We start from the raw sequence: 16,902 nt of genomic DNA, 5'->3' as shown, positions 1-16,902 counted from the left end.
AAAATATATAGCTTCATATATAAGATTTATATGAAAACGCCTTTTTTCTTTCTTTCTAACAGGCTGTTTACATTGCTAGATTTTACATCCTTGTAAATGATTTAAAACATCACATTTTCACAACTCTTAAAAACATATGAACATTGATTCGATATCACTTTTAAATTCCAATGATTTATATACACTGGTGGATAACACGTTTTATTATGTTTAAAAAAATTCCAATCATAAATCACCTTTATGGCTTTACGCCTTTACCCAACCAAATCAATTAACATCAGTCTTTTTCCTCCTTCATCGCGAAACTCGCAATCACCTCTAAAGACAATACACATAGTATTTTTATTTTACATCATTATGCTACAAAAGCTGAGACAAAGTTTCTACATAGTCCGATCCAGAGCTTTTCCATTGGGGTTGTAATAGTTCATAGCTTTTTTTCAAAGACTTTGTTACCATGGTAAAACAAAATACAATAAAGACTGGTTAGGGTTTTCATGTAGATTTATGATTTTATCAGATATATCTTTAATCCATAGAATTACCAAATCAAAACTTTAACATTTCTCAATATTACTTTATTGAGACATGCATAAATAATATGGGTGGATTGTAATAACTAATCACCAAGGATCTTGTTCTTGATGATATCGGTAGCGTTTTTGGCAGTGCCTAATACGCCAGAGACAGAACCTTTAGCCTTTTCAGTGATAGTATCCGTCGTCTCAGTAACTTTCTCCGTTACATCTTTCGTCATCTTAGTCACCTGATTGACCAAATTAATCAGATAATATCATCAAATTAAATCACAATTTATCTATGGAAAAAACTGTGATGTTTTGTTAATTACACGGCCAGCCGTAGTGGAAGCGACATCTTGGATGTACTCAGTGGTTTCCTTCACTTGCTTTGCTCCTTCTTTCACTGCCTCTGCTGCTTCTTTCACCTTTTGGCATTGCTCTGCCTCTTCTTTTCCCTTTTTCATTTACCATAATGACAAAATGTATTATTCCATACAGAAATACATATTAGACCTAATACGGTGGATTTTTTTTTTTGTTGCCTCTCCTCTCCAACAACGCATCATTTTAGAGGGTTCATGCATGGTTTACAAAGAAGAAAAAAAAAAAAGCTGCGCTTGAGGACAGGTCTCCGTTGTCTCTCACCTGTAAGGGCCTTGGTGACGCTGAAACGAATGCCCTACGCAGTGGAAAACTCCTTGCCGTTTTACCACTAGAGATCAGAAGTTCGCCCAGTCTTGATGCATGCATTATAACCTTTGTGGAAGCAAAGCGTAGAAGACAGGTATGAGCTTGTTGAACGTTCGAGAGTATAGTACTTAATTAAAGTTGATCACAGAGTATAAATTTTTGGTTAAAATCCTAAGATGCAAACTCTAATTAAAAGCTTTATTTATATATAACTGTCCCTTACATCGCGGTCTCAATTATGATCGTCCGATTTTATATATTTTATTTTGTTTTACCAGCTGATTGTTAATGAAAGTGTCAGAGTTGTCCGGTTATGAGCATTTATAGGGTTCTTTGTGGTTTTTCTTTAACAAAACTAATTTTCTAAAACCCCCCTTTGTTCGGGTATAGACTCGATCTTCGTTTTTTCGCTTGTAATGGATTCTTGTCTATTGTCTAACGTATGTCAATAGTTATATATATATATATATATAACCAAAAAAAATAATGAAATTAATATTTGAAACATCAAATGCCTTAAAAGATTAATATTTTTTTCGTATAATTTAATTGGCTAATTAAACAAGAAAAAATTATGATAACCTAATTAAGTTTTAGTTCAAAATTCAAATGACTCGCTTGCTGTAGTACATGAAGTCACTAGCCAATTACAAGTTTACGGAAAAAGAAAAATGAATCAATATTTAAACTAGACCAATCAATTGTCCATGGCATAGTTGTATTATCAGACAGCCTTTACTAAGGAAAAAATGTTATAAATTGGGTTCATAGCAAAATTTATGACTTTCAACTGTCACCAACCTTACATTTTGCTATATAAACCCTAAGAAACTCATTAGAAACCTCAACAACATACAAGACGTTCCATAGAATCTAGAGAAAAAAAGAGAGGAGAGAGAGAGAGATGTCGAGAGTTTTATCAGTCGTTTGTGTCCTGCTCGCTATGTCGTTCATCTATGCACGTGCTCGTCACGTGCCGGGAGTGTCTGACGAGGGCACGACGACGACACATGACGATACAGCAACCATGCCCATGCATGCAAAAGCAGCTGATCAGTTACCACCAAAGAGTCTCGGCGACAAAAAATGCATCGGAGGAGTCGCTGGAGTCGGTGGATTCGCCGGAGTTGGTGGTGTTGCCGGCGTGGGAGGTCTAGGGATGCCACTTATCGGTGGTCTAGGTGGGATCGTAAATATGGTGGGATAGGCGGTGCAGCTGGAATCGGTGGATTTCACGGTATAGGCGGCGGGTTAGGCGGAGTAGGAGGCGGTGTAGGCGGCCTAGGTGGTGTAGGAGGCGGCGTTGGCGGTCTTGGTGGAGCCGGAGGTGGTTTAGGCGGTGGTATTGGTAAAGCAGGTGGTATTGGTGGTGTAGGCGGTCTAGGCGGAGTTGGTGGTGGTGTAGGCGGTCTAGGCGGAGTTGGTGGTGGTGGTATCGGTAAGGCAGGTGGTATCGGTGTTGGTGGTGGTATCGGCAAGGCAGGCGGTATCGGTGTTGGTGGCGGTATTGGAGGTGGACACGGCGTGGTCGGTGGTATAGTCGATCCACATCCTTGATGAAGAAGATATAAAGCATTAGTAGAGAGAGTTTTTGTTGATTAGGGTTTGGTTAAGGAATAATTATTTAGTTCGGATGTTATTGTTGTTTTGTTTTATATAATTAGGTGATCTATTCTCTCGTTTCGGTTTTCATTTTGTAATGTTTGCTTCGATGTCGGGTCTTACGTACGTTATGTAAGGTGTAATCACTATGTATTAATCGTTTTGGTTTATGAGGTTCTCTCCTTTTCTATTTTCGCATGTTCAAGAAGAGTTTAGAACCAAAATAATGAAGGGTTCCATCGATTTTGTTTTAAAGTGAAAACAATATAATATTTACATTAAGAAGGCCAAAAAGAATAAACAAAACTGATATAAAAACGGAAGGAGTACAAACTTGCTTCTATATTTATACATAAAAAGCGTATATACATTCGAAAACTAATTAAATTACAAAACCTTATATAGATAATGATCACAGTCAATAATGCATTGAACGATCTACGTGCATATAGGATACGTACGAATACGTTTGAAATGTCTTGATTCATACTTTGAATATATATATAACTTAAAGACCGAATAAATTCTGAAGGATAATGAACGATCATACGCTATTTAGCAAGCAGGGTTTCATAGTTTGTAAATTTATTTTGAAAAAGGATTTATTTTTTTAGTATTTTGTTTGAAAGAAAAAGACTCTAGAATAGTTGTGGGGGAAGACAGCAAGAATCCATACAATGTAAGCATTAATAAATGACGTAATAATTGCTTTGGGATGAGAGGGACAAAAAAATAAAGAAGATACGATTTGCATGTCAAACACTTGTAGTCCCATTTCATGCCATCGTCGTCTATTTCGCTGTCTCAAACTTAAATTTACATCTCATGCAATGCAATTTATTACAACCCTCTCAACTCTCAAGTTTTTTTCTTTTTCTTTTTGGCATTTATATAATAACGTTAAATCACATAACTAGAAAAAAATTGTAGTCACATAAGCAAAACTCAAAAAATTGAAAAGAAAACAATACATATTTTCAAACACGTACGTAAAATGGTAGTATTTAACTTTTTTTGTCCTTTCAAAACTTACGTGTATTGTTGAGAATTGAGATTATGATTTATGATTTTGGTTTCAGTTTGAATCGTGTGGACCGAATAGGAAAACCGCCGAGTGTAAATTAAACTTATAATAAAAAAGCCCAATTAGATATTAACGGGCCTCAAAATATCTTTCATATTCCACTTTTTTTTTTTTTTATTAAAAAAAAGATATATTTTGTTTAATTAATCGGAAAAAAGGAAAGCGAAAGCAAATTAAAATTTCCCAGTAGAGAGTGATAGCGGGAAGAAGCTCAGAGCGGACGATTCTCACACCGCCAAAACAAAATTTTCCCAGTAGAGAGTGAGAGAGTGAGCGATGGAGGAGAACAATGCGATGAAGATACTCGAAGAGATCAAATCTTCTGATGTAAGCTTCTCTTTTGTTTCCACCTTTGATTTGATTTTTTCTAGGTTTCTCTCTATATCTCTCTATAAGAACCCTATCCTGGATAAGCTTCGAACGGATGGATCCTCTTTGATCAATCGTGAAATTTTCTTCTGATTGCTTTGGGTTTCATGATGTTTTCTCACTAATTTGCCGTCCGATTAAGTTTCTTCGTACCAATTTCTCTTCAATTTGATTGGTCTGGATTGAGGTTTTTTTTTTTTTTTTTAGCGGCTTAATGTATATTTCGTCTGAGGTCTATGAAGGAGTAAGAAGAACTTTAGGATTTGCTTAACCTATTCAGAATGGATTCAAGCTGTAGGAGACTTGCTATATATGTTGTTTATATTGGTTTTTGTATAGCTAACGAGCTTCACTTTTTTCTTTGTTGGTTGTTTGTGCAACAGCTTATTGAGAATCGGGTTCAACTACTCACACGGCTCAGTCAGTTAGATATACAAGAGGATTCTGATTTCCCCCCTTTTGTGGAGACCTTAACAGTATCCTCACTCCCATATTTTTTATTTTTGGATGTTTCCCCTTCCTTTCTGTTAAACTATGTTTATAACTGAGATGTGGATATTCAATCTTTGTGTGTGTGATTGTTGGTGAAGTGAGCACTTTAGAGATGAAAATTATATCTGCTGCTTTATGTTTGAGATGCTCATTTGCATGTTTCACTAGGGTTCTGATAGTTATATACATGCTTTAAGTGGTCTTTTATGGCATGTTTCAAGTATTCATTCCTTGACAGCTGTATAGACACTCTGGGAAGACTTTACTTGTCTTGACGTTAGCCAATGTTTGCTGAACAAGGCAATTTTGCCTGTGACTTCGAAATACCTTGCTTTGCATCGGCCTGATTGCTCGCACTACTTTCTTGCTTTTGGTATTAAGGTACAATGTTTTTTTTTTTCATTTTTGCTGCTTATTGCTGAACCTCAGCTTTTAGAGTGTTGTTTTTGTATTTATCTTTTCTCACTCTACTTCCTGTAGGTAAGCCAATGGTGTGCAAAACATTTAAATATGTCTGTAATGTCGATGGAGGAGTCTCAAGAGGAAGAGCATTCCAACATTTTCTTTCAGGTTAGTGATGCTTGATGTTCCTGTCAGGAAAAGTCTGTCACAGCTAAGTGGGTTCTTGGAAACTGAATTTTGCAATCATTGTGTTGCAGCTTCTTTTGGATTATCTTCGCTTTTCTGCCTCATGTTTTACTGCTATTGGAAAAACATGTTTCTTGAGTGACGAGACCTCAGCTGTTACAGTTCATAAGTTTGTTTCAGAGCAGCTGAATTTGATAAAGGAGGTGATATTGAATGCCAAGGTATCTCTGAAAATCATCTTTCACTAGTAGCTACTAGTACTGTATCATACTCCTATCGTCGACTGAGATTAGTATTATGCATTGTTGTCATCGGTTAATAGCTTTCACCTTTCTTCTGAAACAGAAAGTTGAATCCTTTTCCTCGGAGATTCTTAAGGCTGCACATGTAGTAATTGACTCTATTGTTCGTCTGTGCAAAGAGTACTCTCCAGCTGTGGATCAGGACGCAAATGAAATCAAGACTCATGAAAATGTGGGAAAGGCAAGGATGGAGGAAGATAACAAGGTGTGTAATTTGGAAAGCATAATTATGCTGGGAGTTAAATCTCTGAGTGAATTGGGTATGCTTGCTGCAAAAGATGGTGGTAATCTTGTGACCATTCTTAATACATCATGGAAGGGTGTGATTACATTGCTTCAGATAGACAAACAGGCAGTGTTATCTCAGGTAGATGTAGGAGAGATCATATTAAAGCTAATATCACTGATCAAGGAGTCTCTTAGATTTGCTGCTCAGGCTTGGTCTTGCTCGGTGAAGGATAACATATCTGCAACAGAAGCCAGAAGGGTCTTTCTTCCTGTGAAATTTTATCTTATCAATGCTGTTAAAGTTGTGGCGCTGTTTCCAAGCCAAGCATCTATGGTGTTCAAGGAAATAGCACTCTGCACCTTGATGATATCTGCTTTTAAATTTTCACTAAGCCAGCAATCCCATGGCAAAACGGCTAGTGAAGTAATGATTGATCTTCTAGAGAAAACGACTGTAGATCTTCTAAGTGCACTATTGAACACAGCTGAAATAACACAAGAATTCAGGATCACACTTCTTGATTTGTTGTTCGTAGATGAACAAGATTTCTCAAACCAAGTTTGTAAGAAACAGAGCCATGATTCTCAGACAAAAACATCATTGGTAGATATCTTGTCTTTATCTGTTGAATCCACGACAAGTGCCAGAGGTTTGCTCATGGCCCGGGTTGTCTTGTTCCAGTCTGTCATGAGGTATTCTTCCGAGCTTGAGGAAGATGCCAAACTTGCTGTCACCAGAAAGCTGCATTGGCTTCTCGACAGATTAACAGAAAAAGAGGTTTACTCTTCAGTCCTTTCTTCTCAGCTTCCAATCTCAGATGGTTCTGGGAAGAAAATAATCTGGGAATCCATGTTTTCTGCTCTGCTCCTGTCTCTCAAAACCCTTATGATTATACTGTCTTCAACTCCTGCCTGGGAACAGCTTGAAACATTCCTACTCCAGAACCTCTTACATCCTCACTTCTTGTGTTGGCAGATAGTGATGGAACTCTGGTGCTTCTGGTTTCGTCATGCCACCAATGATCTGGCGGCCGCTATGATCGATAAACTTTGTAGTTTCATGATGTCAATGTCATCATCAGAAACACCGCTTTGTCCAGATTCCGTTCTCAGAAGAACTACAAAGTCCATCTGCTTTCTTCTTACCCACAGCCCAAAATCATTAACAGCTCAAGTTTACACGAACGTTTCTGCTGAGGGCAGATCTGACTCTACACCAGATGTGTATCTAGCCTTGTTATTAGACGGGTTTCCGCTGAATTTTCTGCCAGACAGAATTAAAAACGACGTGAAAAGACAGATATTTGCAGATTTCATCCACTTTATCAAGAACTTCAATGAGAATCCATCACGTTATTCCAAATACAATGTGCTAGGAGCTCCGGTTTTCGCACTCTCTGCTTGCCTTCAGATACTGTAAGTTACTATAATATCCATTCTTGATACTTCTCTGGGGATCTTGTCGGACGAAATAGCAAAACCAGATATTTAGTAATTAAATTGTGTGAGCTTTTAGGGTAAATATCTAACGACATACCCTTATTTTTTGTTGTTGTTGTTGTTGTTGTCGTTTTTCTTCTGTGTAGAAACATGGGCATATCAGAGATTGATGCCAAAACTCTGAACTTTATCGTTGCTGTCATTCAAAAGTACAGAAACTCCAAAGATGAAACGAGGAAGGATCATTACAGTGAGATTCTCAGTGAAACGCTGTCAATCATCTCAAGAAACGAGCAGCTATACACTTGCCAAGAAATGGATAATGTTATAACAGAGCTTCAAAAGCTTTTCATATCAGAAGCTGATAGTCGTCATCTGCATAAATCCAAGCCAAACCTTGCTCTCTTCTTCTCAGGACTTAGCAAATACGAGATGTCTGAAACCGAAACCTGTCCAAAGAGCCGCGCGGTCTGGGAACTATACCATATGCTTCTCAGAAAACGCCACTGGGCTTTGGTTCATAACGCGGTTACTGCGTTTGGATACTTCTGTTCACGTACGAGCTGTAATCAGCTATGGAGATTCGTACCTGAAGATGCAGCTCTAGCCTTCGATATACCTTCTGGAAAAGAAGCAAGAACAGAGCGGTTCATGTCGGAATTAAAAATGTTTTTGGAGAAAGAACAAGCGCTTCTCTCAGTCACACCTTCGGAGGAGGAAGTCGAGTTACTTTTGAAAGAAGGCAACGAGGTTAAGGCGACAGTGCAGAAGCTTGTAGCAGGAAGAAGCCAGAGGTCAATAGAAGTAGAGAAACGACCGAACAAGAAAAGGAAACTTCCAGAAGGAATTTGCAGGGGAATGGAGCTATTGCAGAATGGAGTGAAGAGGATCAACGAGGGTGTAAGCGAGTTGAGGTCAGATGAACATGGGAATGAAGAGTTTCAGAGGAGTTTATTGAATCAGTTTTCGTGTCTTGAAGATTTGGTCTCTCATTTGTTAAGCGTCACAGCGGCTTCGGACTAACTAAGGTATGTTGAGTGGCTATCCCACACTGTTAGAAATACTTTATGGAAACAGAAAATTACTTAACAAGATAAGAAGTTGAGAAATAGTACCCGGGCGGGTCATTGGACGACTAATTTCACACAATCCATTAAGATCCGAATCTAGTCTCACTAAATGCTCATTTACTACTGATTTGCTTGTTTGTTTGGTATTGGCAATTATTATTACTATAAACTAATATAAGGAAAATGTTTCGAGCCATTGGAAAATACTATATCCCAAGAGGCAAGAGCAATCTGAAGAAATTATCAAACCCTAAGGTGCAGATGATTCAGTATACAAATTGTAGTATGTAAGATTTAAGAAGTACCGGAAAGCCTTTAACAACACTGCTCTCCAAATACAAATATAAATATATAATGGGATTGCTCAGAGTAGAAACACGCGTTTTTCTGGTAGGCATAACAAGATCAAAGACTTTAAGCCTCTAACCGCTGCTTCGGAATAAGGTATGTTCAGTAGCTATCTCGGCCCACACTGTTAAAAAAGATTTTATGCTAACAGATCTTGACAGGATCATATCTTGGGATTAAAAATGTTCTCCAAGAAAGAACAAGCACTTCTCTCTATTACTCTTTCACAAGAGGAACTTAACATAGATACGAACGGAAACAAAAACAAATGCAATGTTTTTGAACGGATTACCACTTAATACGAACGGATCCAATTTTTGTTTTTTTTGTTGGGTCAAACCATACTAAATGCTCATTTTACTGATTTGCTAGTCAAATGGTGTTTTACTGATACTTTATATGAAATCCTTGGCAGTTTTTTATTATTGGTCAATAGTAAAATGACATTACTACTACAAACTGTACAAGGATCGAGCCACTGGGAATACTATAAAACCATCTCCAATAGCATTCTGAAAAAAAACAACCTGAATGAAATATATCAAAATGGGAGACCAGCAAAACGTTTATATTGTTTTCTTGTTTGTGTTTCTTTTATTTGGTTCGGGTCATGGCAAGATCCCACCATTCTGGCGTGATACGCACGTCACGATGACAAACTCGATTGGCGGTCCACCTCTTACCATACATTGCAAATCCAAGCAAGACGATCTAGGACCTCACGTGGTGCCTTTCCACCAATTTTACGAATTCAAGTTCCAACCAAATTTCTGGAAATCAACATTGTTCTTTTGCAGTTTTCAGTGGGGCAAGCAATTCAAATGGTTTGATATATTTGATGCTCAGAGAGATCAAGATATATGTAAAGATCAATGTAAATGGGATATAAAACCTAATGGTCCATGCAGGCTCGATAAAAAAGGCCCTAAATGTTTTCCTTGGAATAAGTAATTTTATATCATCTGATGAAAGATGAAATATAGATATAGGTTATCACTTATCAGATTCAATAAAATCAGTATTTTTTTTTTACAGCATTCAGTAAAATGAAGATTTATGTTTACCCAATTTACACGGTGCCTTTCAGCATGATTACCAATTTAAGTTTCAAACGAATATTGGGAAATCAACATTGTTCTTTTGCAGTTTCCAGTGGGACAAACAATTCAAACGGTTTGGTGACATATTTGATGCTTCGAAAGATCAATATTTATGTTTTCTATGTAACTGGACTATAAAAAACTGATGGTGCATGCAGGCTTGGTAAAGAGCAGAAATGTTTTCCTTGGAAGTAATTTCATATGATCGTGATTATAGATGATCAAATTTCATAATATCAATAAATAGAATTTGTTTTGCTTATATATACATATATAATTCTGCTTAGTATATCTAAATGATACTCCCTCCGTTTCAAAATATAGGATGTTTTGGTTAAAACATGCATATTAAAAAATATTTACTTTTAAAAAATTTAACCAATCATGCACAAAACTGCATAATAGAAAATATAAAATTAATCTAAAAGTTGCATAGAAAATTGGAAACATCCTATATTATAAAACAAAAATACTTCTCTAAACATCCTATATTATGAAACGGAGAGAGTATTTAATTTGTTTTTGTTTTTAATGAAATATGAACTGCGCAACACACGTTTTTTTTTTTTGGTCAACCATTGGACCACAACTGGCCGGTCCATTAGCCAAATTCCTATATTCGTATGAAGCAGCACTCGATCCCTGGTGTGATGGTGTCTTCTACAATTGGACTTACTTTCTGCCACTGCATTAATGTCACTTCACGCAACACAGGTTTTTGCTGTGTATATTTATATTATTTTAATGATTATTTTCAATATAACAAATAGATAACTAAAGAAGATAAAGAATAATTAGTTGAGAAAAAGAAAGTTCTTTGTAGAATAAAGAGAATATGTGTGTATTTTTGATCAACGGCGTTACAAGGTTTATATACATGACACAATATCTATCAAACCCGACATACTCTCTAGACGGCCGTGCTTGTGCAAGAATTAATACGTACCTAGATTAAGTTAGATTTTTATTTTCCGATTAATCCGAGTATCTTACGTATTAGATCTCTTGTTTAGTAGTGTAACAAATTTTCAAATCTATTTGAAAGAGAGTTATATCTTGATATAAATGTGATTCTTTCTTTATACTTTAGATAATCAATCAAAATTATTTGTATTGATTTAGCAAGAAAAAATCGCTTACTACTTGTGATATCTTGTTATCTTTTTTTTTTATTATTTGTTTGGTATATTTATATATGCCTCTTCAAATTGACTCGAGGAAACATAAATCGGATTAAACCGAAATAATGGGATTGCCTCAGAGTAAGAAACAAGCGTTTTTTTGATAGACTAGCAAGATCAAAGACTTTCCACACCGCGGCCTCGGAATAAGGAATGTATGTTCAGTGGCTATCCCACACTGTTAAAAAAAGACTTTATGCTAGCAGATCTTGGGATTAAAAATGTTCTCCAAGAGAAAGAACAAGCACTTCTCTCTATTACACTTTCACAAGAGGAACTTGACATAGCTAGATACGAACGGATTACCATATAAAATTTTGAACAAAAAAAATGCAATGTACTTGTTTTGATCATGTCTTTGGACGACCACAAACCAGTAAGATCCTAATTTTTGTTGTGTTTTTTTTTTTTTTTTTAATTGGGGTCAAACCATACTAAATGCTCATTTTACTGATTTGCAATTGCTGGTCAAATGGTATTTAATGAAGTCCCTTGGGATTTATTTTTGATAGGTCAATAGTCAACTGGCGTTACTACTACAAAGTACAAACTATTCAAAAATCGAGGCACTGGAAGTACTATAAAATCAACTCCAAGAGCAGTCTGAAAAAAGCAATCTCAATGAAATATATCAAAATGGGAGAGCAGCAGAAAGTTTATATTGTTTTCTTGTTCGTGTTTCTTTTGTTTGGTTCGGGTCATGGCAAGATTCCACCGTTCTGGCGCGATACGGTCGTAACGATGACAAACTTGATTAGCGGTCCACCTCTTACCGTCCATTGCAAATCCAAGCAAGACGATCTAGGATCTCACGTGGTGCCTTTCAATCAATTTTACGAGTTCAAGTTCCAACCAAATTTTTGGAAATCAACATTGTTCTTTTGCAGTTTTCAGTGGGGCAGTGAATCCAAACAGTTTGATATATTTGATGCTACGAGAGATCAAGATATATGTAAAGATAAATGTAAATGGGATATAAAAGCTGATGGTCCATGCAGGCTCGATAAAAAAGGGCCTAAATGTTTTCCTTGGAAGTAGTAATTTTATATGATGTGATGAAAAGATGATATATGTATAGGTTATCAGATTCAATAAATAAGTTTATCTTTTCTCCAATAAAATCAATGAATATAAAATTTATGCATATCTTATTATTTTACCATATCTTAAATAGAAAATCAATAATTAAATGTTTGTCTTTAAAAAATATTTTTGGAAGGCATAACAACAAGATAAAAGCTTGACTAAGATTAGAATTTATAGGGTTGCTTAGATATCACATTTGGGAGACAAGAAGAGAAGCAAACCAGATTATTCGACATCTTTGGTGTCCAAAATGACCGAGGGATCTTCCTTCCACACAACATCATCATAAGAAAACGCATTGGCCAAACAAGTAATCAACTGCTTATGAATCACTTCTTCCGAAGGAAGCAGAGCATCCGTCTCTCTTCTCAAAGATGTAACTTCCTTATCAGCAATCCCACAAGGCACAATGTGCTCAAAGTACTTCAAATCAGGATCAATGTTAAAGGCCAAACCATGACAAGTGATTCCAGAAGTTATCCTAACCCCAATAGCACCAATCTTTCTATCTCCAACCCAAACCCCAGTCTCACATTTGTTTCCTGGACGAGCTTTCACACCATACATGGAAGCAAATTCAATCATTGACCGCTCTAATGTCTCCACATAGTTCCTAGCACCAAAACCAATGCTGCGTAAAGAAATGATGGGGTATAAGATGGCTTGATGAGGGCCATGGAATGTGATGTCTCCTCCTCTTTGAGTATAATGAAGCTCAGCTCCAATTTTAGTGAGTTCAGATTGAGGAATCAGTAGATTGTGATCTGTTCTACGTTTACCGAGTGTGTAAGTTGGTGGATGCTCAAGGGAGAGAAGGGTATCTGGAATTTGATGAGCTTTTCTCTCGGAAACTAACTTGTCTTGAATTTTAAGGGATTTCAAATAGTTGACAGTGCCTAGCCTCCAAACCTCCAAGGTTCTAGGGGATCTCATTCCCTGCACATTATCACATACAGAATCCATAATTAGTCACTTCAGCTCTAAACGCTTAAGCTAACTAGGAAGATTACTAGAGCTAACACAAACTTAATATTACTAATGGGATTCAAACGCATGACTATAACAGCAAAAATAATTCCAAAAGGAACTAAAGCTAGAGTTAAGAATCAAATCTTAGGAGCTAGGATAGAAACACAAAAGGCAGAGACATGAATAGTTTTTAAGTAGGAGGTCTGTGAGGCATTTCATCGAACACTTAACATGCATTGACAAAAAAAAAAGACAGTACAGAATCAGATTGCGAACCGATTAAAAACCCATAAAAGCGATCGAATACATGGTTACAAGAGCAAAGTAGTAATCGCTAAAGTGAGAGACTTTGAAGAGAGCTAGATTTACCGATATCGTTTCGATTCTTCTCCTCCACCGAATAGTTTCTTTCTTCTCCACCAGAAAATTTCAGATTTAATAAAAAACCTCAAAATTCAACGACTTTGCATTTTGTACCCTTAAGTTTACAATTTTCAGAAAATACGCCCGTATCTATATAACATATCTCACAAAATTTTCTCTATTTTAATTTTAACAAGAGAAAACCCAATTAATTCATCTTATCCTTTTGTATTTAAGAAGAATTCAGAGAACAATACAGATAAAAGGGAAAAATTGTACACTTTCAAAACTTAGGGTGTCGAATTCGAAGAAAAAAAAGTTTCAGTTTTCCAATAGTTTAATCTTGTCGAGACAACTGTTCATCTGCCGAGTCTCCTCTTCAGACAAGCTTTTACTTGACTGCTCAAACTTCTCCTTGTCGCACTTCAAGGCCGTGTCTCTACACGCTCTGATGCAACCGCTGATATCGAGCAAGTTTAAGACCACCGGACAGTTTCCTATGCTTTTAACCAACGTGATTGCCGACCAAACTTGTCTGTGTTCCTCTCTTGATGATCTAACAATACATAGCTTTGTGATTGGATTCACGTATTTCACCTGGAAGGATCCCATAGACGAACCTAGACCACACTCGCCGAAATTTACGAGGATGCTGTCTTTGATTGCTTTGGAGAGATTGAACTGTGTAAGAATTATCGGTGTTCCTTCTCCGAGAAGATCCTTGTCTGGATCAAGAAACACCTCCATCAACATGTATCTGTTCTTAAATCCCACCATGCTTCCTTCTTCGATACTGAACTGAGCGGCGGCCAATTCTGAAGACTTAGGGCTTTTATATATTTAGGAAGAAGAAGAAGATCACGTGGGACTTCACGTGACTTCTTAAATAATGGACTTGGGTCTTTGAACTTATTTTAGATGGGCCTAGTAAAAGCCCAGTTCATCTTTTGTTGTTTGCATTTTCTTTCTTCTTCATCGGAATCCCTAGAACAACACTCGATTTTGAGCAAAAAATCAAATCGAAATCGGATCAAATTGAGCGTTGAAAATGACGGAGGCGATGATAAGGAATAAGCCAGGAATGGCGAGTGTGAAGGATATGCCGCTGCTTCAGGATGGTCCGCCACCGGGTGGGTTTGCACCGGTACGATATGCTCGCCGGATATCCAATACGGGTCCGAGTGCTATGGCCATGTTCCTTGCTGTTTCTGGTGCTTTTGCTTGGGGAATGTACCAGGTCGGCCAAGGAAACAAAATCCGTAGGTACGTAAGAAGGAGATGCATTAGCGAGATCGCTTTTGCTAAAATTTGTGTTGTGGAGTGAATAATGTAGTATAGAAAAAAAAAAAAGGTTAAATTTTGGTTAGTAATTGATGAAACTTCAGAAAGTATATCGTAATCAGAGATGTTGGTGAACATTTTTAGATTGCTGTTAGGAATTTTTTTCGGGATCACTCTTGATTTTAAAGCTCGACATGTCTATGGAACCATAGATTTCAGGTAGATTGCTGTTAGGAATTTTTTTCGGGATCACTCTTGATTTTAAAGCTCGACATGTCTACGGAACCATAGATTTCAGGTTAATGCTACTGATTGTATGGCTTGTTGAATCATCTTTTTGTGTTCCATGGCACTTTGGTTGAAGCTTGATCAGTATGCATTTATTCTATAAAGAATATAAAGTTTGTTAAACAATCTGTAAATCTAGGCCTGGGCATTCGGTTAACCATTCGGTTTCGGTTCGGTTGTATTCGGTTTCGGTTATTTTGGATATAGTAATATAGTAACCATTTGGATATTTTTGAAATTTCGGTTCGGTTCGGTTCGGTTTCTTTCGGTTCGGTTTCGGTTTGGTTATTTAAATAAATAACCATAACTAACATAAATTATATTAACATTAACCAAATAAACCAAATATAACCAAAACTAACCGAATATAACCAAAATTAACCAAATATACAATAACAAAAATACAAAAAAGAGAAAAATATGGATTCAATTTTACAAAATAGTATTTAACTTTGTAAATTCAAAATAATAACATTTACATATATTGATTATTTAAAATATTTAATTGTTTTGAATCTAGAAATAATTTATATTTTAAGTTTATTTTATAGTTTTGCATAATATTAAGTATATAATAATTGATATCTTCTAGGTTTTCGGATATTTCGGTTAACCATTTAATTGTCGGTTCGGTTCGGTTCGGTTTCAGTTAGTTTGGATATAGATTTTTACTAACCATTCGGGTATTTGAAGAATTTCGGTTCGGTTCGGTTTGGTTTTTTTCGGTTCGGTTTCGGTCGGTTATTTGGTTATCGGTTATTTTGCCCAGCCCTATGTAAATCCCTTTAAGGCATAATTGTTAGGATGTGAAATTACTATAAAGAAAGCAAGCATCATTTTTTGTGTTCCATGGCACTTTGGTTTAAGCTTGATCAGTATGAAATTATTCTTCAGGTTATGTCTTTCTATAAACCAATCAGTAAATCCCTTAAAGGCACAACTGTTGAGATGTGAATCTACGATGAAGAAAGCAAGCATCTAGTTGTATGTTATGATACTAGTATTTGGGATACTGGTTCTCAGTAGTTAGATTGCTAGCTTACTAGTATTATATACTTCTGTCATCTACCTTTGATTAGAATCTTCTTATGCTCCTTATCTCGAACTCGGAAGAAAGAGTATCGAGCTATAGGTCTTTAGAGGACTTGCAATGGTTTGCTCCTAACAAGAGAAACTCATATTTCTTGTCATAGACATCCTTAGCTTCTCGATTGGATACTTCGAATTGCATAAATTATCAAGTACAAATATGATTTTGTATCAGTAAGTATTCAGATTCGAAGTTCTAATTTACATTGATGTGATGTCTAGGGCGTTGAAGGAAGAGAAATATGCTGCTCGTAGGACAATACTTCCCATTCTTCAAGCAGAAGAAGATGAAAGGTGAGATTTTCAAACTCAAGTCTTTGTTCCTACAGAAACCTTCAGACAGTAAATCTTATTTCAATCTGCGGTTATGCATTCTTTGTATTAAATAGGTTTGTGTCTGAGTGGAAAAAGTATTTGGAATACGAAGCTGATGTAATGAAGGATGTTCCGGGATGGAAAGTTGGTGAGAATGTGTACAATTCTGGTCGTTGGATGCCACCGGCTACTGGGGAACTCCGTCCTGATGTCTGGTGATTTGGTAGTTTCCCTCAAATGCAAATGATGATGATGATGAATGAATGAATGAATTGACATGTTCTTGTTTTTATCTTTTATTCATCGGGTAATAAGAGAACGATTCAACATACAGTATTCTTCTTGTATTGGTTTTGCTGGAACATCAGCCTGTGTTTGTTTTTCTGCAAGTTTTTCAACAGTAAAAATAAAGGAGTCTTAAACAGTTTCATCAGCAAGCTGGTTTAATTAATGACGATACTACAAGAAATTGGTTTATTTTACATAGAGATCCAGA

General features: G+C 36.4%; 4 protein-coding genes and 4 pseudogenes across 9 annotated transcripts; 5 read left to right on the top strand and 3 right to left on the bottom strand.

The window, feature by feature from the left end:
• Positions 1-319: 319 nt before the first annotated feature.
• On the bottom strand, positions 320-1,385 carry LOC104754609 (uncharacterized). Its single transcript, XM_010476830.2, has 3 exons — positions 1,167-1,385; positions 851-976; positions 320-766 (listed from the first exon to the last, which is right to left on the bottom strand). Exons 1-3 carry the CDS (start codon positions 1,269-1,271, stop codon positions 620-622), a joined length of 378 nt encoding a protein of 125 aa, XP_010475132.1. The 5' UTR covers positions 1,272-1,385; the 3' UTR covers positions 320-619.
• LOC109124559 (NADH dehydrogenase [ubiquinone] 1 alpha subcomplex subunit 13-A) lies at positions 1,113-16,839 on the top strand. 3 transcript variants are annotated; one of them, XM_087493789.1, is made up of 4 exons: positions 1,113-1,148; positions 14,373-14,696; positions 16,314-16,385; positions 16,481-16,839. In XM_087493789.1, exons 2-4 carry the CDS (start codon positions 14,482-14,484, stop codon positions 16,623-16,625), a joined length of 432 nt encoding a protein of 143 aa, XP_087349915.1. In that variant the 5' UTR covers positions 1,113-1,148; positions 14,373-14,481; the 3' UTR covers positions 16,626-16,839. The 3 variants fall into 3 exon arrangements, with proteins under 3 accessions (XP_087349915.1, XP_010475126.1, XP_087349916.1); XM_010476824.3 differs by lacking the exon at positions 1,113-1,148 and having other exon boundaries at positions 14,308-14,696; XM_087493790.1 differs by lacking the exon at positions 1,113-1,148 and having other exon boundaries at positions 14,432-15,131; positions 15,772-16,385.
• LOC104754608 (uncharacterized) lies at positions 2,034-3,003 on the top strand (annotated as a pseudogene).
• Positions 3,972-8,491, top strand: LOC104754607 (uncharacterized). Of its 2 annotated transcripts, XM_087493783.1 has the most exons (8): positions 4,055-4,224; positions 4,650-4,742; positions 5,005-5,139; positions 5,239-5,328; positions 5,418-5,567; positions 5,692-6,654; positions 6,853-7,292; positions 7,463-8,491. In XM_087493783.1, the coding sequence occupies exons 1-8, from the start codon at positions 4,174-4,176 to the stop codon at positions 8,337-8,339; spliced, it is 2,799 nt and encodes a 932-aa protein (XP_087349909.1). In that variant the 5' UTR covers positions 4,055-4,173; the 3' UTR covers positions 8,340-8,491. The 2 variants fall into 2 exon arrangements, with proteins under 2 accessions (XP_010475130.2, XP_087349909.1); XM_010476828.3 differs by having other exon boundaries at positions 3,972-4,224; positions 5,692-7,292.
• On the top strand, positions 9,161-9,770 carry LOC109129855 (S-protein homolog 5 pseudogene; annotated as a pseudogene).
• On the top strand, positions 11,618-12,159 carry LOC104754606 (S-protein homolog 5 pseudogene; annotated as a pseudogene). Its single transcript, XR_015585692.1, has one exon. The product of XR_015585692.1 is annotated as an S-protein homolog 5 pseudogene (transcript).
• Positions 12,141-13,459, bottom strand: LOC147923241 (octanoyltransferase LIP2, mitochondrial pseudogene; annotated as a pseudogene). The gene is made up of 2 exons (XR_015585691.1): positions 13,347-13,459; positions 12,141-13,037 (listed from the first exon to the last, which is right to left on the bottom strand). The product of XR_015585691.1 is annotated as an octanoyltransferase LIP2, mitochondrial pseudogene (transcript).
• Positions 12,141-14,259, bottom strand: LOC104754604 (putative ribonuclease P/MRP protein subunit POP5). Its single transcript, XM_010476826.3, has 2 exons — positions 13,440-14,259; positions 12,141-13,037 (listed from the first exon to the last, which is right to left on the bottom strand). The coding sequence occupies exon 1, from the start codon at positions 14,208-14,210 to the stop codon at positions 13,755-13,757; it is 456 nt and encodes a 151-aa protein (XP_010475128.2). The 5' UTR covers positions 14,211-14,259; the 3' UTR covers positions 12,141-13,037; positions 13,440-13,754.
• Positions 16,840-16,902: the final 63 nt, after the last annotated feature.

The sequence above is a fragment of the Camelina sativa genome, chromosome 17, assembly GCF_030686135.1.
Source record: "Camelina sativa cultivar CO46 ecotype springtype chromosome 17, ASM3068613v1".
NCBI classification, from domain to species: domain Eukaryota; kingdom Viridiplantae; phylum Streptophyta; class Magnoliopsida; order Brassicales; family Brassicaceae; genus Camelina; species Camelina sativa.
This window is presented reverse-complemented; position numbering and strand designations above follow the sequence as displayed.